The sequence below is a fragment of the Sus scrofa genome, chromosome 8, assembly GCF_000003025.6.
Source record: "Sus scrofa isolate TJ Tabasco breed Duroc chromosome 8, Sscrofa11.1, whole genome shotgun sequence".
NCBI classification, from domain to species: domain Eukaryota; kingdom Metazoa; phylum Chordata; class Mammalia; order Artiodactyla; family Suidae; genus Sus; species Sus scrofa.
In genome coordinates, this window is record NC_010450.4 from 80,788,921 (window position 1) to 80,815,485 (window position 26,565).

General features: G+C 39.4%; 1 protein-coding gene across 4 annotated transcripts in view; it reads right to left on the bottom strand.

Annotated features, from left to right (window-relative positions):
* Positions 1-26,565, bottom strand: part of ARHGAP10 (Rho GTPase activating protein 10) — a 349,503-nt gene that overhangs the window by 113,922 nt on the left and 209,016 nt on the right. For all 4 annotated transcript variants that reach the window (XR_002346408.1, XM_021100659.1, XM_021100661.1 and 1 more), the window contains exons 15-16: positions 20,463-20,550; positions 11,657-11,715 (exon numbers count right to left, since the gene is read on the bottom strand). Coding sequence is in view for 3 of the 4 variants with exons in the window: in XM_021100659.1 (XP_020956318.1) it covers positions 11,657-11,715; positions 20,463-20,550 (147 nt within the window). In the remaining variant the exon portion in view is untranslated. The remainder of the gene's footprint in view (positions 1-11,656; positions 11,716-20,462; positions 20,551-26,565) is intronic.

Sequence of the window (26,565 nt, forward strand, 5' to 3'; positions counted from 1 at the left end):
AAAGAATTAGCAGAGAACTCAGAATCAAATATATGCCTAAAAACAGAATAGCTCATCCATTAAATCTCCAAACAAGAGAATTTACACATAGGTTGCCACCTTTCAAAGGAAAAGAAAATCCATCTTTCTCCCTATGATTAATCCTCTAGGCCGCCCCTACGAGGTGATTTCAATGCGACTGCAGCAATCCCAGCGCCTTCCCTCTGCTGACATTCAGGACCAGAGAGCTGCTCTAGCCTCTCCCTCGGGCACTCGGCATTTCAAGTCCATGCCTCACTTACCTGATGAGACTGGTGCCCCGGGCCACTGCCCCACGGTGCAATGCAAATAAAATATCAGAAACCAATTCTTCCCATTTATGGGTTAAACTTTATCTCCCAAAATGGTATGTTGGGAGTCTAACCCCTGGATCTCAGAATATGTGACTGTTTTCAAATGCACCTGGGATTTGTTTCCACCACGTCTGGGAAGGCACACAGGTAGCTGTCAGGAGAGAAGAAGGTTTCCTCACAGATCCCCAGAAACAGGAGGCACAGCAAGTCAGGCAGAGCCACGGGGGCAGCACCAGGGCTGGTCAGGAGGCTAATGAGCAAGGGGAGGACATGAGCAAGAGGCTTTCCTTGGTATCCACCGGAAGGAACAGGCAAGGCAGGGTAAGCAGGCTTAGAATTGGTTGCTGTGAATTATCTCAGCAGGTTTCAGGGTATAGACACCCTTCCTGATTACCTGGGACCTGGTCCTGAGGTGAAGACGGCAGGAGAATATTGGCCTGGAGTGTTAGAATCGTAAAGATGGGGTCGGGGAGGGAAAGTAGGCTCTGGATTGGTTAGTATGCACATGGGAAGTGTGCTCAGGTTAAACACCTCTAGGAATTGGCTAGCCCCAGGCAGGGCAGTCCCCCCAGGGTCAGTAAGGCCCCATATGTCAAAACATTAGATAATTAGAGGTGCTGAACATGGTACTTATTTGGAAAAAGGTCACTGCAGAGGTCATTACTTAAGACGACACCACATTGGAGCAGAGTGGTCCTTGAATCCAGTAGGACTGGTGTCCATGTAAGAAAACAAAGACATAGGAAGTTCCCATTGCGGATCAGAGGTAATGAACCCAACTAGTATCCATGAGGATGCAGTTCGATTCCTGGCCTCCTCAGTGGGTTAAGGATCCAGCGTTGCTATGAGCTGTGGTGTAGGTCGCAGACATGGCTCAGATTCCATCTTGCTGTGGCTGTGATGTAGGCCGGCAACTGCAGCTCCAATTTGACCCCTAGCCTGGGAACTTCCGTATGCTGCATGCATGGCCCTAAAAAAGCAAAAGAAAGAGAGAAAAAGAGAGAGGAAGGAAGGGGGAAAAAACAAACACAAAGAGGGAAGACAGCTACATGAAGGCAGACACAGGGGAAACTATAATGTGACAAGACTAGAGCAAGGTGTCTACAAGCCAAGGTGTGCCAAGCATTGCCAGACAACACTGGAAGGTAGAGGAGGCACAGAAGGACCTTTCACTGGAGCTGTCCAAGAGGGAGCAGCCCTGCTGACACCCTGTCTTGGGATCAAGCCTCTAGAATCATGAGAGAATAAAGCTCTGCTGTTTTAAGCCATTCAGCTGTGATAGTTTGTTACATAGCCCCAGGGGACAATGTATTTCCTTTCTCCCTTAGACTTTGATATTAATTACCATCCGCAGCTCTTCCTAACAACGTAACCAAATTCCCTTTATTGTGTTGAAAGATCAATAAAATGTTTATTACTAACAACAATGCTGGAGTCCTCAGGGGTGTCAGAGAAATGACGGCTGAGAATGAGGGGCTCAGTTTACTGGAGCAGAAAGGGAGGTGACAAATTGCCATGGAGGTTCACTGGGAGCTGGCGGGGGATGCCCAGGAAGGTTCCCCATGAGGGACAGCACTTGAGTTGCGGCTTGAAGAACAGCAAGATTTCAAGGAAGGGCAGAACTGAGGGGGGTGAGGGTACATTACGGATTCAGCAACTAATATGAGAAAATACTCCGCCTATTCAGAGATGAACACCTTAAACTTCGAGAAAGTTGGTCAAAGCCAAACTTCGATCAGTAAAGACCAGTTTGAAGAATTTTAAACTGGTGGCTTCTGATTTAGTCACTGAAAGTAAAGCAAATACTGGCTGTATTAACGCCCTTTACTTACAAGTCTATTTTCCTGAGGGATTTGAGCTATTTCCTTTTTCATAAACTAAATGTCCACAATTACCTGGGTCAACTTCTGCTTTTCTGTTTTAGTGTATTAATCTGTCTCTTTACGTCCATTCAACACTGTTTCTTATCTTTTATGTTATACCTTCATTTATTTTTTCATTTTTTTAAAGTCGTGTTGAAGTATAGTTGATTGACAACGTTATTTCTGCTGTGCAGCAAGGTGGGTCAGTGTCGCATATCCATTCCCATCTAGGTTATCACAGAGTATTAAGTAGAGCTCCCGGCGCCAGGCAGCAGGAACCCGAGTATGCATATGCCATCCTCAGCTCCTGATCCTTCCGTCCTCCCTTCCCCTTTGGTAACCATAGGTTTGTTCTTCAAGTCTGTGAGGCTATTTCTGTTCCATAAGTAAGTTCATTTGTATCATTTTTTTTTTTTTTTAGATTTCATATATAAGTGATATCATATGATATTTGTCTTTCTCTGACTTACTTCACTTAGTATAATCATCTCTAGGTCCATCCGTTTCTGCAAATGGCATCAATTCATTCTCTTTTACGGCTTTTTACGAAAATAGGGATGTGTGTGTGTGTGTGTGTGTGTGTGTGTGTGTGTGTGTGTGTGTGTGTCTTTTTAGGGCTCTACCCACAGCATATGGAGGTTCCCAGGCTGAAGGTCAAATCAGAGTTGTAGCCACCAGCCTACACCACAGCAACATGGGATCTGTGACCTACACCACAGCTCACAGCAATACTTGCTCCTTAACCCACTGAGCGAGGCCAGGGATCAAACCTGAGTCTTCCTGGATACTACTCAGATTCGTTTCCACTGAACCATGACAGGAACTCCCCAAAATAAGGAATTTAAAGCGTGAGCTGCTGAAGAGGGTGGGGAGAGCAGGATTTCAGACCAATGGTTCAAAAATCGAGCAACTGAAGGGAAGGGGGAAGAAAGGCAAAGCAGATTAAGAAGGGGAATTTGGTGGAGTTTCTTTTAATTGACATATAATTGTCAGGTAACACTGTATTTGTTTCAGGAGTACAACATGATGAGTTGGTATCTATATACATTGCAAAATGACCACCACAATATCTAACTAACATCTGTCACCACACACAGTGACGATATTTTTCTTGTGATGAGAACTTTGAAGATCTATTCTCTTAGCAACTTTCAAACATGCAATACAGTATGGTCAACTACAGTCACCATGCTGAACATGACACCCCCAGGACTCATTTAGCTTATAACTGCAAGTCTGTACCTTTTGACTCCCTTCACCCATTTCACCCAACCCCCAACTCCCACCTCTGTGAATTACCAATCTAGATCTATATCTATAAACATATTCTTTGGTTTGGTTTTTTTTTTTTTCTTTCTAAGATTCCACAAATAAATGAGATCATATGGTATTTATCTTTCTCTGCTTGACTTAGGGAATTTGGTTTTTCCAAAATGATAATAGTTTCACCATCTCATTACTGTAAAAATTAAATATCTGCTCTGCTAAAATTGTAGAAAACGGAGATAAGAATAATATTTGATTTAAAAAGTCACTAAAACATCCTCAATATATAGAGTGAGAAAGAACATGTAGTCAGACTCTCAAGAATTCCTACAAACCAATCAGAAAAGAGATAACCCAAAAGAAAAACAGGGAAAAGTGTGAAGCGGGGACTTCATGAAAGGGCATAGCCATTAACCAATACATGTATGGAAAAAGCACTGAACCTCACTAGTCATCAGAAAAATAGAAGTTAAAACCACAATAAAGGACTCCTATACACACATCAGGATGGCTTTAAGTGAATACTATGCTTTGGCAAGCAACTGGAACTGTCAGACACCAGCTAGGTGGGAACAACTGAACGCTCAACCACTCTGGAGAACTGTTAGGCATAACCTACTGATGTTGAACACACACGTCCCCAAAGATCCAAAAACTCCAGTCACAGCACCATTCACTAATGGACACACCAGGAGAATGTTCACAGAAGTAGCGCTCTTGTTAAGAGTGCAAAACTGGAACAAGTCAAGTACCCATCCAGAGCAGAACCAATAGATGGCGGTCTGTCCATACCATGGAATACTGCACTGAAGCGAGTGACTGATCCACTGATTCACTCAAGAGGAATGAATCTCACAAGACAGTAAAAGGAGCCAGATGTACTGGGATCTTCTATCTTACTTAAAGATCAAGTGCAGCAACCCTCACCTAAGGCTATCAGAAGTCAGGTGCAGGCTCACGTGGCATGGAGCTGGAGAGTGACCACGTGGGTGTGAAGAAGTCCCTTTGGGTCCTGACAATGTTCTATTTCTTGATCTGAGGGTTAACTACACGGCTATCTTCTCGGTGAAGATTCATGAAACTGTCCATTTATTATATGGCACATTTGCCATGTTTCAACAAAAAGCTGCTTGAAGTTACTCACAATACATCTCCTCCTCAAATGAGCCAGTAACTTTTCAAATTCTTTTTCCAATTCTTTTCCATTATAAGTTATTAAAAGATATTGAATATAGTTCCCTGTGCTATACCATAGGTCCTTGTTGTTTATCCACTGTATGTACACTAGAGTGTATTTGTCGATCCCAAAGTCCTAATTTTTCCCTCTCCCTCCTTTCCCCAGTGGTAACCGTAAATTTCTCTTCTATATCTGTGAGGCTGTTTCTAGTTTGTAAGTTCATTTTATCATTTTTAAAATTCCACATATAAGTGATATCACATGGTATTTCTCTTTCTCTGACTTATTTCACTTAGTATAACAATTTCTAGGTCTGTCCATCCACACTGCTGCAGATGGTATTATTTCATCCTTTTTATCACTTCATAATATTCCGGTGTGTGTGTGTGTGTGTGTGTGTGTGTGTGTACCACATCTTCTTTATCTATTCATCTGTTAGTGGACATTTAGGCTGCTTCCGTGTCTTGGCTATTGTGACTAGCACTGCTGTAACACAGAGGTGCATGTATCTTTTCAAATTAAGCATTTTCTCCAGATACATGCCCAGGAGTGGGAATACTAGATCATATGATAACTCTATTTTTAGTTTTTTAAGGAACCTCCATGCTGTTCTCAGAGTAACTATGCTACTAACTTTTAAATGTAGTCCTTTCAGAGTTTTCCTTCCTTTTTTGCAATGAGATGATCCAACAACCTACTTCACTTAATACATAATGGACATCTCTCCATGATGTCATTAAATGCACTCCATCATCAATTTTATGAACGTTTAGGTTGCTTCCAGTGTTTGTAAAGTTAAGTTTGTTGCAGTTTGCACTGTGAATAGTAGTGTTTGAGATGGAAGAATGAGATTTTACAAAGCAGGATACATTGTTACTTAAGGGAGAGGAAGAAAAAAAAAAAGGAAAGAAATAAAAAGGCACATGATAAAGGCACAATCAAATCATGTTAGATAATAAAAGACTCTCAGATACAGACTATATTTGTCATCAAAAATGAAAGTATAATGATCCAAAGAGTTAGGTGATAAACTGTAATCAAGATTTTAATCTGGAGTCAAAACCAAGATAATGCCTAACTAAATCAATGCTGGAAAAAAATGAAAACAATAAAAACATAATAACAATTTCAGTTCAAGATAAAATTAAAGCAGGGACTCTGAAAAAAAGATTAAAAATTCCAAAGGAAGAAAACGATAATCACCTATGATAAGAATTGCATACATTCAACAACTGAAATTTTTGAAAACCTTGCACTAAAACACCATTTCTAACTCATGTGTCCAGTTTATTGTGAATAACCACCTTTTCTCCAAAGAAAATCTAATTTTGGTATTTTTTTTATTTATTACTTACGCAGCAACACAAGACGGGGAAATAGCCTCCCACCTTCTAAAAATAAAGTCCTTCATGTCTAAAAATACTAGACTCAGTTTTGGAAAATAGAATCAAAACCTTCCACTTCCTTTCTCGAGTCCCTCTCCCACCAACTCACTCCCATCTCATCTGAAATCACACACACATTTTTTCAAGGCCACTTTTTCCCTCATCTTCCAAAGAGAAGAATTTGTGCAAGTAAGGCTTTTAAAGTAAAACTACTGCTTCTCCATTTTGTTTCACTTTAACACTCATCAAAGCTTTCTATTAATGGCCATTTTCATGCGGCTACAACATTACCTCTAAGGTACTCGATCAAAAAGAGGTTTCTAAGATAAATTATCTTCAGTTGCTTATGCTATATGCATGTCATTATATTTTAATTGATATAAATTGACAAAGAATGCAAGGCCTAACTTTTTAAAGTCTGAGATACTGAATTAATCATAACACCAAATTCCTGCCATATGCCAGGGATGGGAGTTTACTGTAATAGCAAAAGCATTTTTAATTGTGAAAGCATAAATCAGCATCTACAACACTTACAGTCTATCTGCTATGCTGCTGAGCCAACTAACAGAGACTGAAAAAGGTCATGTGATGATAGCTTACTGGAGCTTATCAAAGATACCCAGACAGATAAATTTCAATTCAATATTTAAATGTCACAAGTCAATTATACTTAGGTTTTAGGAAAGCATTAGCACTAACCATTCAAGCACTTCCCAAGAGACAAGGGGCTTCAGTTAACAGACATCAAGTATTCCGGTTCTCCCGTGGAATTCCCCATCCACCAGAAACTGAGTATATCAGGCTAGGACAACTTGATGCCATTAAGCCTCCAACTCCTTGAACTTCCAGATTTCCAAGTCCTTCCCCACTAACACAACATGATTCTCTCTTATTTCTCATGCAGGTCACCAACAAGGATCACTGTCCAGTGCAAAGGCCAGGACCCTGGATCCTTTAATAGTTTTATTTTTTTTTTATCATAAATGACTAAAGAACTTAGTGATTATGATTTTGCTCCCCAGGAAACCTGACTACAGGAAGAAACCACACTGAACCCAGCGAGACAAGTGTTCTGGTTCGGGGGACAGAAATTTTTTGCGTGAAGCCATATTAGGCATCCAGGCTTCAGCTGGCACTTTCCAACTAAGCTTAATGTGAGTCTAACTCTGAAGCATGGGTCCAAGTCTTACCAATATGATACACCAAGGACTGGGAGCCAGAAAGGTGGAGACACACACTATGAACTGCAGTGTTCTCAAAGTGATGGGGATAGAGTAGGCACAGGTGGTTGTAGGAGCCCCAGTAAGGGACTATAGACAGAGAGGGAAACCTAGGGAGCTTTGGGAGATCACTGCAAGTTAATAATTGCTCAAGAAAGCCATCAGAAGAAGGCAGGCTTGCTTGACTAGTGGAGGTGTGAGATGTGCCCCAGGCCATTGGGTGGGGAATGGGGTGAGGCCTGAATTTAGGTTCAGACCAAGGGCAGGAATTTAAGGACCACCCATTCAATGATTTGAATAAGCACCCTGACAGTCCTAGTCTGACCTTATAGGGTCAAAGACTCTCTTACTGGATACCAAGGAGGAACTACTCCAAGAAAGAAGAAGAGGCAGGCTTTTCCCATCCCCACGCCCCTTGGATGAAAAACTGTAGCCCACCTGGTCCTGGGGGCAGGGCCTTCTTGCCTGCCCACTTGCATCTCTCACAAGCGTCCTATCTTAATAAATGTATGTCTTGCCTATCACTTTGTCTCTCACTGAATTCCTTCTGTGTGGAGGCATGAAGAACCCGAACTTCAGTAAGTCCAGACACCGGGAGAGTGATTCTAATTTAAAACTGTGGGTTCAAGTCCCAATCTAGATTCTGGCCAGGTTCAGGCCAATAGTGTTGTCAATTTCAAAAGGTGATAAATATCATGCAGTAATACAGCCAGAGAGATGCCTACCAGCCTTTCCCAGGTGGCACAAACTTCCACATTCCTGCATGGACCATGCAAAGTGTGTTTTCACCTTATGACTTTCCATACTAAAAGCCCATTAGATTCTCTCGCGAGATGGATGGTATGAAATAAGAAGAAACACATGTACATTGGTTTCTGTCCTGGTCCCTTGTAAATGGAGGTGCTCTAGTATTTTGTTCTGGTATTTCTAGTTCCTGACACAGGGCTCCTAGGAGCTCTGCAGTTTCCTGAGTGATAGGAATGTCTGACATTGAGCTCCTAAGTCCCTCGGAATTTGGGGAGCAATAAGAGCATCTTTTATTTTAATTAGGTGACATTGGCTGGGCTCCTCGATGGAGGGCTGGTCACCAAAGAGATCAAGCCATGAAATTTTCAAGTCTAGCCACCATTCTCCGGAGAAAGGAAAGGGGCTCAAAATGGAGGTAATAATCCATCAGGCCTGCAGAATGAAGTCTTCATAAAAACCCCACTAGCTCCATGGGTTTGGAGAGCTTCCAAGTGGATGAACATATCTATGTGCCAGAAGGGTGACACACCCCAGTTTCACAGGGACAAAAGTTCCTGCACTCAGGAGACTTCTGCACTTCATCTTGAGTATATGACTGTTCATCTGTGTCCTTTATCATATCTTTTATTACACTGTAAGCTGGTAAATTGATATCTATGTTTCCCTGAGTTGTATAAACCACTCTAGCAAGTTCTCAGACCCAAGGTGGGGGTTGTGAGAAGGCCAAATTCTAGCCAGTCAGTCAAAAGTACCAGCAGTGACCTGGGAGTTAGGACTGGTGTCTGCAGTGGGGGCGGTCTTGCAGCACTGAGCCCTTAACTTGTGGGATCAAATACTTAACTCCAGGTAGATAGAATCCAAAGTGAATCCAACACAGCACACTCAGCTGGCACCACGGAACTGGCTGCAGTGGGGACAACCCACACATTTGGTGACCGGAAGTGAAGTGTTCTGTGTTTTGAATACAAGAGACACACAGGAGTGATTTTCCTAGACAGACGGTCTCCAGTTCCTTTTAGCAATTTTAAGTCAACTGCCTCAGCTGAAAAGGTTTATTGGACATTCTTAACTTTCTCTAAGAAAAAAAAAATTGTTTTTAAATTTCTCAATGCATTCAACATTGAACAGCCAATTTTTTTTAAGAATGAGGAACAAAAAAAGGCTTGTCTTCTGTGCTGACAACAAAGAAAGAAAATTCCTATTTGTATCATACACTCCAGAAATTAACTGCCGTGGTCTCAAAAGACCTCTATAAGAAAGAAACTGAAGAAAAAAAATAAATGAAGGGACCAAGAAGAAATCTTCCCAACTCACAGCAGGGGGTTGGGGGGAAAGACCATCTCAACACCACAGAACAGATGGAAGCTACCGCACAGAACTGAGAAGAATCAAAAATTAGTTTCCATGCTGGTGTGAGAGGCGGGAACAGAGACTGGTGATGCCTGATAATTTTAGCAGTCGCACAGCTAAGACACTTCAGCGAAACAAGGGACTCTCCACCATCATTAATGGAAAATGATGGCTTAACCACAATCCAAGTTTCCAACAATATTCAAGAGGAAACTAATGCTGGCCACCTGATGTCTGGGACTGTGCGACTTAACATTTAAAAGGACAAAAGATACGAAAGAGTGTAGGAGCAGACCTTCTAAAGAGACACCGTGAGCACAGAGAAGAGAGAGTCAAATAAAAAATTAAAGTCTACCCTGGGAGTGTTGGCCACTAAAATGCACCCATTTAATATCCGTACATTTTTCCCACTCAGCAAGCTAACTATAGGTCCCAGGCCAACTGTAGCTGCACTTAGGTGCAAATACCTGCCAATAATTACAGGAGCTACAGTATCTCTTGGGAACAGACCTATTCTTCAAATCACTGTGAAGATTGTATGACAGATTCCCCCTAAAGTCAGGAAGCAAAACACAAGCTATTGGTCCAGGAGGGGACGTTACCATATATCATCACTAGACAATGTTTTCATCCACATTGTCCAAGGATGGCCCCAACATACTCTTGAAACTCACCTCCTGGCACCATGGACTCAGTTACCACTTATAAATTCCTACCTCTTAGGAAGCGTTCTTCTGGTACATTACATCATTGCTAAAATTTCTAACAGGCTGGCTTCAGTTCCGAGGCGTGATAATGATACTACCTTGTGGTAATTTCAAACTTTATTCCATAATCACTTTATCTTTCTCCAATGGTCCAAGGATTCTAGATTAAAACTGGCACTCTCTGCTTTTTCCAGTCTCTAAGGCAAACAACATGAAACAATTGTCCTCTAACTAGATTTTAATTTCTCTTTCCCCAGCTTGCCAAAAATGCCACAGGGAAGAAATCAAAACAACTAAGCATTTGCTTGAGTTTTTGCCAAGAAAACTTTCCCCCACTTCCTTGATCACACAAATTCCCTTAAAAATAAAATAAAATAAAAACCTCTTCCATGTGAAAACAAAAGTGAATAGAACCATATTTTTGCCTTTTCTGAATGCCTGTTTTACATGAAGAAGTCTAACCAGGCTGACCCATTGCTTTTTTCTGCAACCTTCTAGAAACTCCCATCCTGGCTGAAGCAAGGACCTCACAAGAAGATAAGATTTAAAGTAATGTTTGGGCAGCCATAATACAGGACCCAAAGGGACTGTTCTAAGTTTTTCAATGGATTAAACTATGGAATACATCCAAGGGAAAAAAATAAAAGGAAATGAAAACACAATTATAGCTACTGTCAGTGCACCTGTGAAAACCAATACTGCAGGTTTTAGCCAGTGGAAATGGGGTTTTCAATTTTAAATAAAGATCTCTATAAACTGGCAAGTTACTTAACATGTCTCAACCTTCACTTCCTTAACTACTAAATACCTAACACCAGAATATTTCATAAGACTATGTTGTTTAAACACCACCTGTCGAATATAAAAACTGAGCTGTCTGCAGTAGAAAACGGACAGAACACTATAAACCAGCTATAATGATAAAAATAAAAATCATTATAAATAAATAAAAAATAAATTAAAACTGATGTGTGTAATAGAGAGAAAACAGAAAGCCTCACGTGAGTATGCCTCCCCAAACATTTAGTCCCAAATTAAAATTCTACCACCTATAAGCCCTTTTCATTTAACATTTTATCACATATAATTCACTCTCTGCCAAATATTGTGTGAGCTTCTGGCATTAGCTCATCATATTCCTCCTGCCTGTAATTTCCATCTAAATTATCCTTCTGTGTGAAGTCATTCCCAACCTGTTAATCTATCCAAATCTGCTGATCACCTCAACCTTTTGCAAGTTAAACACTTCTGTGTCCCCATGGCACTTCGCTCATGCCATTTTATCCATTAAGTGGCAGGAAGAGGTGGGTGTGCCCCAACACTTGCTGGAGAATGGGCTCCTGGGGTCAGAAATCCTCTCATGGCTCTACCTATTCATTATTTACAGCGACTAGCACACAGTAGGCAATAAATAAATATCTATGAATGAATGAATATATTAATTGTCCATTTTTTCATCTTCTAAAAGGGGGGATGACTCCTCCTAAAGTGATTTCCATTTTTAACACAGACTACAATAACCTAAGGATAAATGTTTCATGTGGAAATTTTAGTTTATACACAGAATCAACCACAAAACTGTTTCTATCACCTCTACAGATACTTACTGGCTGGAACAATGAAATCTCCATGTAACTCATAGGTCATAAGGGGCTCTGGAAGACTCCTGTAATGAAAAGAACAGCTCGGAATTACCAAACAAATACAAACAAGTCACCGCTTTTTTGCATACATTTTTTTATAAAAGGTTTTTTTATTTTAAAAAATTTATAGAAAAAGGATTTTTTAATAATAATATGTTATGCATTTCTTAGTTTATATGGGAAACTTCCCTAGGAAATACTTTTACATATCAAAAAAGATACATTAATTCAAGTGGATTCCTTTATTAAGTGATATCTGCACCAGGCACCATCAAAGCTTAAGCAGCCACAAAAAAATACATATTAGATCTAAGCACATAGAATTTCATATTTAATCGTGGTAAGTACCTTTACAAACATCTGATTTCATTTAAGAAACTTCCTTCCACATATTAACTTATTCAAAATCAAACATTCTATCCAACCAAATATAAGCATGTAATTTTGAAAACCAACCCTAGGATACTAACAGAAGATGCCACACACAAAAAATATATGAAAAGATCGAGCAAACTTAAAGAAATCAAATCCTCTCCTCTTCCATCTGTATTATAAACATATAATATCCAATTTTGATTTATGCATATGAAACAATAGACAGATGAAATAAAATTGATGACAACTTGAAAAAAAGAAAAAAACACCCACATCATCTTAATTTTCTACAGAACATATTACATCAGTGGTAGCTATTACCCTGTGATCAACAGAATGTTAAAGTTCAATCAGTATTTATACATATCTTAAAGTTTAAAAGATCTCCAAACTCTATAAACACTTCTGGAGGGCAATCTGGCAAGATAAAAGATAAAAACTTTTAAAATGTTTAAATCATGTAGCCCAGAAACTCCTCTTCAAATGCTGTAAAAATAAATCAAAGATACACAGAGAAATGTAAAACATATGCAAAAGCCCCGAAAAATTCCAGGGACAAAGAAGGTCATTTCATATTGACAAAAGGTCAATTCATCAAGAAGACATAACAATCCTAAATGTTAATGGGTCTAATAACAGGATCTTCAAAAGACATGATGTGAAAACTGATACAACTACAAGGAGAAATAGACAAATCCACAAGTATGGCTAGAAATTTAAATACCTGTTTCAGTAATGGATAGAACAAACAAAGAGAAAATCAGTTAGGATACAGAAGATTTGAACAAAGCTATCAACCAACTTCACCTAATTGGTATGTCCTTCACCTAAATGACACTCCATCCAAAAGCAACAGAAATACAGTTTTTTCCCAGCATGTATGAAACACTTATCAAGATAAGGATATTCTGGACCATGAAACAAATCTCAATAAATTTAAATAGGTTCAATTTATACAGCGTACTTCTCTGATTATAATAAAATTGAATTAAAAATAACCAGATGTATGTAGAAAACTTCAAAGAAAGGAAAATCGGGAAGTACTCTGGATCGAATACAAATGAAAATACAACATATTAGCATTTAAGGGATATCAGTAAAGCAGAATTCATGGGTAAATTTATACCACTAAGTACCTGTGTTAGAGGGAAAAAAAAGTCTTAAACTTTGTACCCTCAACAGCCGGAAAAAAAAAAAAAAAGAGAGTAAATTAAACCCAAAATAAGCAGAGAAACAGAAACAGAGATCAGAACAGAAATCAATTATGTAGAGAAAAATAAATGAATCTAAAAGTAGCTCTCTGAAATAATAAAGTTGGTAAATCTAGCCAGAGTAATTAAGAAATAAAAGAGAAAACACAAATTACCAATGTCAGGAATAATAAAGGTGACTGAAGAATTGCTACAGGTTCTTAAGGTATTAAAAAAAAAAAAAAAGAAAGAAAATATTACAAATAATTTTACGCCCACAAATTCAACAATTCAGATGAAATGGGCAGGTGTCTTGAAAGACACAAACAACCAAAGCTTATTTCAGAAGAAACAGGTAAACTGAGAAATAAGTAACCCACATCTTTTAGAGAAAATGAATTTGTATTATTTAAAAATATTGCCAGCAAGAAAACTCTAGGCCCCGATGACCTCACTAGTGAACTCTACTAAACAATTAAAGCAGAAATAACACCAATTCTATACAAATCCTTCCCCTCAAAAAATAAGAGGAAATATTTTCTCACTCATCTTTGATGTCAACATTACCCCAGTACCAAAATTAAAGACATTACAACATGACTGATATTACTCATGAATGTAGATGTAGCTTCTAAAAAAAAAAAAAGTTAGCAAATGGAATTCAACAAGATAAATAAAAGGATATTACATCATGACCCCATTGAGTTTAATCACATAAAAGCAACACTGCCTGAACATTACAATAAAGTCAACACAACTCATCAGACTAGCAAACCGAAAAAGAAAAAATGTAAGATCATCGCAATAGACATTTCAGGGAAGAAAGGATAGTTTCTCCTACAAATGTTACTGAAACAACTGGACATCCATATTCAAAAGTGAACAAGGATCCATACTCCATATCTTACACAAAAAAGCACTCAAAATAGATGACAGATCTAGGAATAAAACCTAAAACTGTAAAACTTCTTGAAGAAAACCTAAAGAAAAAAAATCTTTGTGCCTTTGGATTAGGCAAAAGTACAGTCCGTAAAGTATAGTCCATAAAAACTGATAAATCTTACTTTATCAAAAATTTTAGGAGTTCCCCTTGTGGCTCAGCAGTAACAAACCCAACTAGTATCCATGAGGATTCAGGTTTGATCCCTGGCCTCCTTCAGTGGGTTAAGGATCTAGCATTGCCATGAGCTGTGGTGTAAGCTGCAGATGTGACTTGGATTGGGCACTGCTGTGGCTGTGGTGTGTAGACCTGCAGCTGCGGCTCTGATTCAACCCCTCACGCAGAAATTCCATATGCCACAGGTGTAGCCATTTTTAAAAGAAAAAAAAATAATAAATTAAAATCAAAAGAAGGGGACTCTTGAACATTCCTAGTGGGAATGGAAAGAAATACAACCACTTTGGCAAAAAGTTTGTCAGTTTCCTCAAAAGTTAAACATAAACTATCATATTATCCAGGCATTATTCTTCTAGGATTTACCCAAGAGCAAGGAAAGCCTATGATCACTCAAAGATCTAGACACCAAGGTTCTTAGTACGTTTATTTAGAATAACTAAAAGCTACAAACAACCCAAATATCCACTACATGATGAAATGGATGAACAAGAAATTTGTGGTGTCTCCATAAATCAGAACACTAGTTAGCCTCGAGAAGAAATGAACTGCTGGTACTTGCTGCAACACAGATGAACTACTTATGCGGAGTCAAAGAACCCAGGTTTTCAAAAGAACATACTGCATGACTCCATTTAAATGAAATAATAGGCAATGCAAGAGGGTGTATAGGGATAGAAAGCAGACCACTGGTTTGCCCAGGGCTGAGGGATGAGAAGGAGTTCAGAAGGGCTTGAGGAAACTTTGGGGATGATGGACAGGTTCACCATCTTGATTCTGTTGATGGCTTTCACAGATGTACACATGCAGCAAACTTATCAAAATGTATACTATAAAGATACCCAGTTTCATGATTGTCAATCACACTTCGATGAAACTGTTTAATAAGACAGAAATACAAAAATATATTTACAGATTATGTTGCCTACAAACCATTTTTTATGGAATAAATTCCACTTGGAACACTGTTAATGTTAAGGTGTAGAGTGTGTTATTTTGATACATGCATATACTGTGATGTGATCATTGATGTAGCAATATTTATCACACTGCATAACCACAGTATACTATTATTGTCTACATTCATGATCCAGTGCATTAGATCTCTATGGTCCATTTACTGCTTGTTACAAGTTTGTACCCTTCATCACCATCGATCTAATCCCTCCCACCGTCAATCTAATCCCTCCCATCCTGTAGCTGCCATTTTTATCTTACAACTTCTGATGCTGCGGACACACACACACACACACAGAAAACTGCTGACACCAAAACTAAACCTTAAAGCACTAATGAAGAAAAACTGATCCCTTATTTCCTCTCTCCCTCCTGACCTCACCCCCTACACTCTCACTTAAAGAAGAAAAATAAAAGGAATGACAACACAGCCTCAATCAAGAAAAAGAAGAAGCAATCAGAAGCAAACCTTTGGTTTCATTTCAAACTCTGGACAAGCAGGAAGGAGCAATGAAGGAAAATGCTAATCTGTCAGAGAATGAAAGTCACAAAGTTCTGAAAACAAAGGGGTAAAAGAACACTTAGAAATCTCAGAAAGATCATTTCTTTTGCAATAAAAATAACTTTGTAGCCAAGTGTCTTCTACAGGATACTTATACTGTTGCTGTATGTCTAGCCAGGCGATGTGACATAAAAAAATTACCACTAAGTGTTGTTAATGTTGGGGAAGCAATAATAAAAATGATAAGTTCCCCTAGATAAAATTTATCATATGAGTCATGGTATTTGTCAACTTCCCACCCAATAGGAGCTGCCTCTCTCTGTCACTCGTTGTGATCTGTCTGGGGATATGAAACATAATATTCACTAAGCTGGCATTTTCTTCCCAAAACGTCCCATTCCCATTTCCAGGCTTTAAAAGTTTCTTCCAGGTAACATCATTTTACTACAAACCTTACACAAAACTGTTCATCTGTTCCCTCGCAATGGAAAAATGCTGAGTATGTTACGGGAAATCAAAATCATGGGCTGAATAGACAGGAAATCAACCAGAGGGCTGGTATTTAGTCTCCTCAACAACTAAAAGTTGTTTGCTTGCTTAATTTGCATCAAGTCAGTAGAAGAAAGAGGGAGATGCCATAATGGGTATATGGCACATCTTTTTCTATCTCCCAGACACTGGAGGGCTTACTTCTTGTTCTAGTTTAGTGTTTGAGGGAGGTGGGCTATTTCCTTTCTATCTTCAACCTCCAATCCAGTATTTGCAGCAAAAAGAATTCAAGAGTGCCAAGTTCTTTGGTGAGAAAAGCTATTTGCAGCCTCGTGCCCTAGTGCCCTAAGTGATGGAGCTGGGATCCTGGAACACAGGCTGGCTCCTGAGCCCTGGCCCTTGACCATCACACTTGTGCTGAAAGAAATATGCTTATTCAGACTATAACCAGGTAGCCAAAATGAAGGTCAATAAATACCCTAGTTTTTTGCATTGGTGCACCACCAGGAAAAGTATCAATGAGCTCCTAATGGCTGTATTTTCAGTTGCTAAAAGTAACAGCGGGAAAGAAGGGCAAACTGACTTTCAAATCTCCCCAAGGCATCTGCCATTTTATGATAATCATTTTATCACATTCAGGGAGAATGGGTACATTGTTAGGAGTGAGGTTATATTAATAAGAGCATCTCATAATGTTCTTCTGTAAGCAATGTCTGCTTAAAAGTGGAATTCAATAGTTTGAGGCAAGGTAATGAGAAAAAAGACAAAAGCAACACAAGACCAGGGGCAAGAAGAAACTTTAGAGAGACAAAGAATCAAAAAGAAATTCTAGGTACTGAATAAAAAGATCCTCCAGTTTATTAAACTAACTTCCCCAACAAGGAAAAAAAGAACCACGTGAAGCAGGAAAGAAAAAAAAAAAATGCAATTTACTACAAAAGAAATGGATTTTTGCCCTTAGATTTCCACCAATAACGGAATCATTTGGTCAATCCATTTAACTGTCCCAGGCATAAATGAACCAAATAGTAATAAACCAGGTTGAAAGCTACCTCCTTTGCTGGTCAAGTTAACAAATGCGACTCTTTTTTTTTTTTTTTTTTTTTTTTTTGTGGCTGTGCCCACAGGCATACAGAAATTCCCAGGCTAGGGATTGAACCCATGCCACAGCAATGCCAACATCAGATCCTTAACTGCTAGGCCACCAGGGAACTCTCACAATTCATTATATTTGAATATCATTCACCCATTCTTTGCATCATCCATCCAATACAGGCACTCAGTCTCAGCACTACTGACATTTTGGACATCTGGGGACAAAGGAGGGCTGCCTCTTGCACTGTAGGATGTTCAACAGTCCATCTCTGACTTTCACCTACTAGATGCCAGTGGCACCTCCTCTTCAGCAACCCTGCCAACAAAAAATATCTCCAGATATTGCCAAACAGCTCCTGGGCTGGGAAGAGGGGTGACAAAATTGTCCCCACCTCAGAACTATTGCTCTCATCTTTGAATGACAGGGTCAGCTCTAGATGCTGGCGATACTACAATGAACCAACCAGACAAGATGTCCATCTTCAGGAAGCTTACAGCCAAGCCCAGGGTGGAAGCAAACGAGATATTACCATACTCCTCTTCTAAACCAGTTAGTCACTCTCAGTGGCCAGTGAGACACAAGCATGTAGATTTAGCCTTAATCTTACCCCTTTGTAGATCAGGGATAATGATAATATAAAGTCATCCCTTGTTATCAGCAGGGATTGGTTCCAGGACCCACCTTGGATATCAAAATCTGCAGGTGCTCAAGTTCTAGAGTCAGTTATTTATTTATTTATTTACTTACTTACTTACCTACTTTTTTATTCATTTATTTTGCCTTTTAGAGCCACACCCACAGCATATAGAGGCTCCCAGAATAGGGGTCAAATTGGAGCTATAGCTGCCAGCCTGTGCCACAGCCACAGCAATGCAGGATCCAAGCCGGGTCTGCGACCTACACCACAGCTCACAGCAACACCAGATCCTTAACCCACTGAGCAAGGCCAGGGATCGAACCTGCATCCTCATGGATGCTGGTCAGATATGTTAACTGCTGAGCCATGACAGGAACTCCTCAAATTCTAGAATCAGACCTGTGTATCCACAGATTCAACCCACTGTGGATTGTAACCATACTACCCCATCCACAGTGGCTGAATCCAGGAATATGGGACCAATCTATGGATACAGGGGGACCAACTGTACTTAAAGTTTAAGGAAAAAAAATCTCAAACAGTGGCAAAGACGTCTTGTAAAATAAAACACTTGAAAATAGGCAATACACACCTAAACCCACTGATCAAGTTTAATTTCCTTAAAACGTAGACAACACAAGCAGACAACACAGGCTTCCTGACAGAGTAAGGCAACAGGAAGAACACAGTGCTGCTCTGATGTATTCTTGTAATTAATGAATAAACAGAAGTTGAACCTGAATTTAATGATGCCTATAGCTTTAATTATGAGCTTATAGGATATACGATAGATACATAACAGAAATCTATTAAGTGATACCATGAGAATACTACCACAGCCATACCTAAAAGTGTGGAAAACTCTATTTTAGAAAATGACTCAGGTTCATCAACACGTTAAAAGCTGGGGGGTTGGGACTGGGGATGGGAAGAAGGAAGGGGCACTGTCCAGATCAGTAACAACTTAAAACACATCGACTCAATGAAATGTGCTGACATGGTTGAAATCTAGCAGGAATTAAAACAAACATGGGAGTTCCTTCACGGCTCAGCAGGTTAAGATCCGGTGTTGCCACTGCTGTGGCTCTTGTTATAGCTGTGGCGAGGGTTTGATATCTGGCCACGGAATTTCCCCATGGTGCAGGTGAAGCCAAAAAATAAATTTTAAAAATAAATATAAAAAGATTTTTTTGGAAAAAAAAATGGAATACAGACTGAGTACTAGATCGCATGAATTTTATTAGGTATGATAATTATATTCTTTTTGTCTTTTCTACATTGTCCTTTTTTAAGTCTATCTTTTTTGAGACACACGGTCAAGTATTTATGGCTGCAGCAGCATGATGTTTTAGAAAATCTTGAAAGTATTATCCAAAAAGAGTGGCAGTAGAGAAACTAGTGAAACAGGAAGAGTCAAATAGTGAAAACTGAAGAAGCAGGAGTTATGACACTCATCTCTCTGCACGTATATATTTGAAATGTTTTAAATATATGTTTTAAAAATAGAAAATACATAAAATAAGTTGATTCTAACGTGCTCGTTAGAATCAGAACCCGAATAGCATTTACCTATAAAACAATTCTGTGTTGGTTAAAAAGAACTGATATTGAGGGAACATGGACATTTGTCGGTCAGACAAAAATCAACCTGAGAATTAAAGCCATGACTGTTTTCCGTTCTTTTACTCCACGTCTTGCCCTTCATCTGACCTTGAGTTTGTCATCACTCAATTCCTTTCCTTTTTTAAAGAAAGGTTAATGCTCATAGACATGCTGCACCTTTTCTAATTTCAATTCTAAATATTTTCCACAGTAAATGTAAAACTCAAAGATTATCTTTAAAAAAAAAAAAACACCTCATGCAGTTCTGTGTGGCGTAGCAGGTTAAGAATTCAGCGTTGTCACTGCAGCAGCTCTGGTCACTGCTGTGGGTTCAGTCCCTGGCTTAGGAACTTCCACATGTGTTGAGTGTGGCCAAAACACAAAAACAAAAACAAAAAACAAAACCTCATCAAGGAAACTTCTCAAATAGTTTGGTACCTGGGTCATCACTATAAGCTTTTGAGTTCAAATGGTTTACATTTCAACCAAAACATCTTCATTTTAGCCTAAAAAGTCAATGAATATAATGTAATACACAGCCTTCTTCCTCACTGTTTCAGAGCATTTAGTTCCAAAAACTCACATCCACAGGAGACTCTGTTTCAAAACCCAGGTCTAGTCCAGTTCTGTTCTGGGGCAGCTTATCCATCGACTGACGTTCATCAACTACCTACCACGCTTCCTGGGACATCATTAGATGCCTCTTAAATGTTCTCTCCCTCATAAGCTTTGGCTTTTCAGATATATGTGCAGAGTTGGCACTTGCTGTGTGTTAAGGATCTTCCCTCTGCTACTGAGAGGCACTCACCTCAAATACTGCTTCAGGGCACTTGTGATGGTTTTCACCTCCCAGTCTGGGGAATTCTCCAGGTCCACCTCATTGCAGGTTTTCACGTCTGGTAAGCAATCAAGGAAGCAAAAAAATCATTAAAACCGTGAACATTCAAAGCTTCCATGTTTAAATGACCAAACCACAAATAATGAATTTTGAAGTTTCCTATAAAAAACAAGACACACAATTTCTTACAATCGGATAAGCCATGTGCTACTACTCAGACACGTCTAGCACTTCTGAAAATCTGTGGTGGAGACTGAAGTAAAAGGGTAATGGTTGGGCTGGGGGCTGGGAAGAAAGGGACAGGGCATTTTAACATTCATAACTGCAAAGCACATCCAGCTACTGCTATTATTATTATAAGGTATTCCTCCATAGCCATGGCTTAGAGCATGTGGCATTTGCAGTATCTATACATATTTTAATTTCTTTCAGGTGGTGTGATTGCTGTCACACTGGCTCATGACAGGGAAACAGGGAGACCCTTGATGGCAAAATTACTACTAGAATAGCAACAAGTGGGGGGAAAGGATGCTAACTCTGGTGCCACATGTGGAAGGTTGATACTTATCATATTACCTTTCTGAAGATTAATATGTGGGCAACCAAAACAGAAATATGATGACACAAACTTTAAACATGTTTTATGAGCAACATAAACAGCGTTCCCACTAACATTACAATCTCTACACTCATCCAGGTATTTACTAGAAGCCGCTGTGTAACACTTCTGATATTCAGTCTAAACCAAGCTCCTTTTCTTTGTCCTAAAAGTACATTAAAGATGCGTTTCTTCCAAATGCCCCTTCAAATCTCCAGTAAGCTCTAAAGAAGATGTAAAACAAGCACTTAAAAAAAAAAAAAAAGAAGAAGAAGAAGAAGAGGAGGAGGGAGAGGAGGTGGGAAGGGAGTAAGTTAATTATGAAGAGGAAAAAAATCAGTCCTGGTTGAAATAAAAGGAAAGGATGGTGGCATCTCTGAGCCTCATAAGGCTGGGCTACTGCACTAGGTGGGGCGCTGGCGACAGGGAGGGACAAATTTGGGCTTAAATTTTACCCCAGTGCCAACCAGCCTCACCACTCCAAGCAAGTCAGCTCCACATCTATCTGAACTTCAGCTCTTCATCCGTACAATGAAGATGATATAAACGCTCTCATGGAACAATTGAGGGCATCAAAGCAAATCCAGGAATGTACCCAGATTTCCATAAATTATTAAATGAGTAGGTAACTACCACAGCTGAGTCACCAAAATCATAAGCATTCAGCGGTGGCAGCTACCTCCCCAAGGGGAGGGAGCAGTACATGGGTTATGATGTATGACATCTACCAACAAACAGAAACTTGCCTGAGTGTCTACACTGCAAGCACACAAAGGTGAAAAGAAGAGATCTGTGGAAGAGATTTATTTCTCTCTCACTCTAGAATGGTGTTTCAACTAAGACCCCACCACCATCCCCCAAAAAAACCTAGTCATTTCAGGCGGGTTTTTTTCCCCCTCCCTTTCACTGTATTTGTCTATATATGGAAGAAAACATCTTGTTGGTATTCGCTTTTTAAATTACAGCTCTAAAAAGGAAATCCTGTCCAAATGGGAACAGCAGCTTAAGTCATGAGATGCCACTTAAAAAGTTTCAGCTTGGGCATGAGGAACGATGGGTGACAAAGCCATGCTATTCTCAAACTTCTTGAAAATAAAGTAAAACAGGAAGTGATGGTGATTTCACAGCCATAATATCATACATATAAAGTCAATTACTCAACAGTCAGGAGACTTTTTAAAGCATTTCAGCCGTTCTTGATTACAGCAACTGACAGCAATAGGCAATAAAGTACAACAATGGCAATTGACACTGATTACATTTTGATCAGTTCCTACAATTCAGAACTCATTTGTTACTGAGCTTGTCAGACAAGCCACAGACACACTCAAGAAATCAAATTAAGCACCCTGATTAAAGGTACAATCCTTTATAACTAGGACTAAATAATTCTGTTCTAAAGGCTGTGCCAACCAATTACTGCAGTAACTGAATATTCTCTCTCTCATTAAATCAATTATTTAAATCTCATACAAGTCAGATAACATTTTCAATCAACTTGCTAACAGCAAATCACCATTTTCAGATCCAGGAGGCTTCTAAAGGAAATCTTTTATTTTCGGCTTTCGACCAAATGATCATTCTATATTTTGAGAATCAAAGTCTTTCTACAGAAAAATAAGCCCTCCTTTGAATTCACGGAATAAAAAGTAGCTGTCACATCAGAAGCCAAAGACTACATGGTGTCTATGGTACTAATTCTCTATTAAATTTTCACTGTTTTCAAATAACTCAATCACCCCTAGCAGCTCTTGACAATCAGTAGGTGCACTGGGACTACGCAAATTTTGTTAATAACTTATTTGGGATGCAAACTTAAAAACACCATTAGAGTGTTCAATCTGAAAATACATTTTATCATTTTTAAAAAAGGCAGAAATTCTGCTTCCTTTCTGGCCAAGGACACTACTTCGTGGATTAGTTTAAAACCTGAACTAATAAGCACAGATACAAATAGCTGGTATTTAATTGGGATAAATGTATCATAATTCTATAACCAGCAGTCATTTTTTGGAAACTGGAAATTTTCAGCCCAACTCAAAGTGCTGGCATCCTACTCAACACTGTCTGGGTCCCACTTCAAAGCACTTGAAGACGCCCAGTGACTGAATGAGTTTTGAGACTATTCTTTATAACCCCCCCATCAGAATTTTTTTCAGCTACATCAGTTTACTTCCCCACCCCTATCCATGTGAAAAAGCTGTCCTACAAAGAAGCAAGGTAATATTTTTTAAGTCAAACTCTTTTAAATTAGTTTTATCTCTAGCTTTCTATGTGTCCTGATAAAATCATCTAGCTGTTTTTACAAATGAGGCTTCGAAATAAACAGTGAATTCACCAGCACACACACATTTTCTCAGGACATTCCCCCCCCCCCGCTTTGCTTTCACCCCAAAACAGAGAAAAAGGAAGAATGCAGGACAATTCTAACTCATCTCAGTTCCAACCTGCCGACAGCTACTGTAATTCATCTGTCACATTCTCACCCCACTTACTCAAAAACTGACTAACCCAAAGACACTTCTTTGCTATTTCTCCCTGCCTTCCGCAATTGCTCCAAGTTTCTAATTTAAAATAAAGGGAAGGAAGGAAGGAAGGAAAAGAAAAACACCCATGAAGGGAAGGAAGGCAACCATTCCCTGGGACATGTTCTTTGGAAACCTTACGAAGCTTGGTCCAGGGCAAAGCTAGCAGGCTGCTGGCAAATCTAGCAGACCAGTGCCTCTGCCCCCAGGATGGAAGATGACCTAGAAGGCAAACATCTTCATCACCAGGGAAGGAAGGCAGCTGCCCACTCCTTGACCTGACCTGGACGAGTATAAATGATGTGTCTGTTTAGAGAACCATCTATGGCCAGCTGCCATTACTATTTCCTGCATGGTGGAGAGGAGAGAAGAAAGGAACAGTGGAGAAAAGGGAGGGAGAAAAAGGAATGGGGGAGAGGAAGAAGAAGACGAGGAGGAGGAGGAGGAAGGAGGAAGAAGAAGAAGGGGGAGGAGGAGGAGGAGGAAAAAGAGGAGGAGGAGGAGGAATGCAGAGAAATATTTTTTCCTATTGTAATCTTAAATGTGAAGGGTGAAAATACGCTCCCAAAAAAAGAGACAAGTGAAGAAAACATGCAAGATGATTAAGCATGCATCCTTCCCTTAGAAATCATCATTTTTACACATGAGTATTTAAAGAATGATGAAAATATTTTAAATGTAAAAATATTTTATGTAAAAGTGGCAATAATAGAAAAATGACAAAGTAAATACTTAGCTCTCAAGAACTAAAGAGAGCCAAGGAAAGTAAACAGAAGCTCCTGTCAAAAATATAAAATGACTTGTAACTTTTTTCTCAGATACTTAAAAAGTTAGGTTATTTTTCATTTCTGCAAAGAAAAGAATGCATTACAAATAAAAAGTACTTCGAAAAACTTCAAATTGCAAATAAAACATTATCTGGGAGAATAGATATTTTAAAAAAACAACTGCCTAAAAATGTTAAAACTTGATAAATCTGGGCAAAGGGTATTATGGGAATCCATTAACATACTTGCAGTTTTTCTGCCTGTTTGAGATTATTTCAAAACAAAAAAGGTTGTTTTGTAAAATAAATAAATAAATTTTAAAAGATTGCTACCCAGTACCACAAATGGGTAAAATTATCAGAATTCATTATTTACTGGAGAGAAAAAAATGCTGATTGGTACCAAAGAGCACAGTTAAATATCTGGGCAGGCTCACCCAGTTTTTTTCTCTTTAACATATATAACCTTGAAACAATGTAGAGAGGTGGGAAACATTGGAGAGAAAGAATCTCTCTGGGACAGTATGTACACAACTATGCAGAAACACTTTTTCGGAAGCAATATCCGTTATTTCAGCTTGAACACTTACGGAATCGAGAAGAAAGAAACATCTTAGGGAGATCTTAAGTTTATTAGGAAAGAGTGAATAAATCTATTTTGTTAAGCACTAAAGTTTGAGTTGGTAACAAAGTAACAAGAACATGGTATTAATGCTAATAAAGATGCAAAGTTTGTGATGGACCATCTTAAATGCATACTAGGAATTATTTAGAGACCAAATGAAATACATGTATCCTGTGCAGTTCCATAAATCCTTTACTTAATAAGAAAACCACAAGTCAGTATCTTTCCCGTATGTCAATTCCCTAATTTCCGCTGTGTGCAAAATGATACTACTTGAAAATACAGCTTTTCCTCTGCCGGCAGCTTAAATGAGGTCGTGTCATGCCTGTGTCCTGGACTTCTCTACCCTGAGTCTCAAGGAAAGTGAAAAGGTTTTCCAGGTCATGGATTTTTGAGGGTTTAGATATTTTAAACACATTGCAAGTTAAGTACTGTCTTGGGACCGTTTCCATGAGCAGAAGAAACTCCCACCGGAGCCCAGGGTGGGCTTTTACGAGATTAAGAAGGAATTCTGAGACAGCCTAACACCTCAGGGTGACCACAGAGATACCTGCTTATTCGAGCTGCCCTTGAACATGAACAGGAAGATAACACAATAAATAATGCTGGGATCCTTAGGACCAGTTCACTCCCAGGGTGCCGTTCAGCCAAAATCTCTCCTCCTGACACCAACAGAACCTTCCAGTTCTAATCATCAGAACACCATCTTGGCCATGAGGGAAGTGTTTCTAATTTTAAAATTAACTAAAAGCAGATGCTGTCGTCCCATTAGGCTCTTCCAGCTGCTACTGAACCACTGGCAACCTGAGTCTATTTAATTTGGAGCCCACTAATGGTGAAAAGGAAAATCTGACTGCCAAGACCGCACACCCAAGTGAGACCAGAGAGGCAGAAAATGAAAACAGCTCACGGAAGCAAATGTATTCTAATAAGGCTCCCCAAATGATGATGGTCAATCTCTAAAAAAAGGGGTGTGTGTGTGTGTGTGAGGGGTTGTTGCTCATTAAAACCTGAATTCCAAAGCAGCCAAACAAGGAACACTATCTATCTGTTCACATCTTGGCTGATTTTATTCGTCTTGATGTGTGCTTCCTAAAAATGAGTCCCAGCTACAATGATTTAAGATGCCGACAGGTTTAAATTCACTGACAGAATACCTGGGGGGAGAGGAGGCAGTGGTAATATTGATTAATTAAAATGAGATAGCAAATTAAGTAATATAAACAAGGTCATCAGGACAGACTAGCTTGACACAAAGGCCCCCCAGGCCTGATGAGTCAGCATCAACCCTCAAGACGCAGCCTGCTTTGGGGGTGGGGGTGGCGGGAAGAATCAGAGCATCTTACAGGTGGCACTGAGCTGACAGCAGAGCATAATGTCAAAGCGCTTTGTCATTCACATGGTGTCTGGGGTAATGAAATGAATTCACTTTCTGGCTTCCCCTGGTCTGCGATGCCAAAGAACACTGTGTTATCAGCACAGATGGAGCATGCATGGCTCTGGAGAAGAGCCTGGTGCCAACGACAAACCAGCCACCGTGCATACCAATGAAGCCCTGA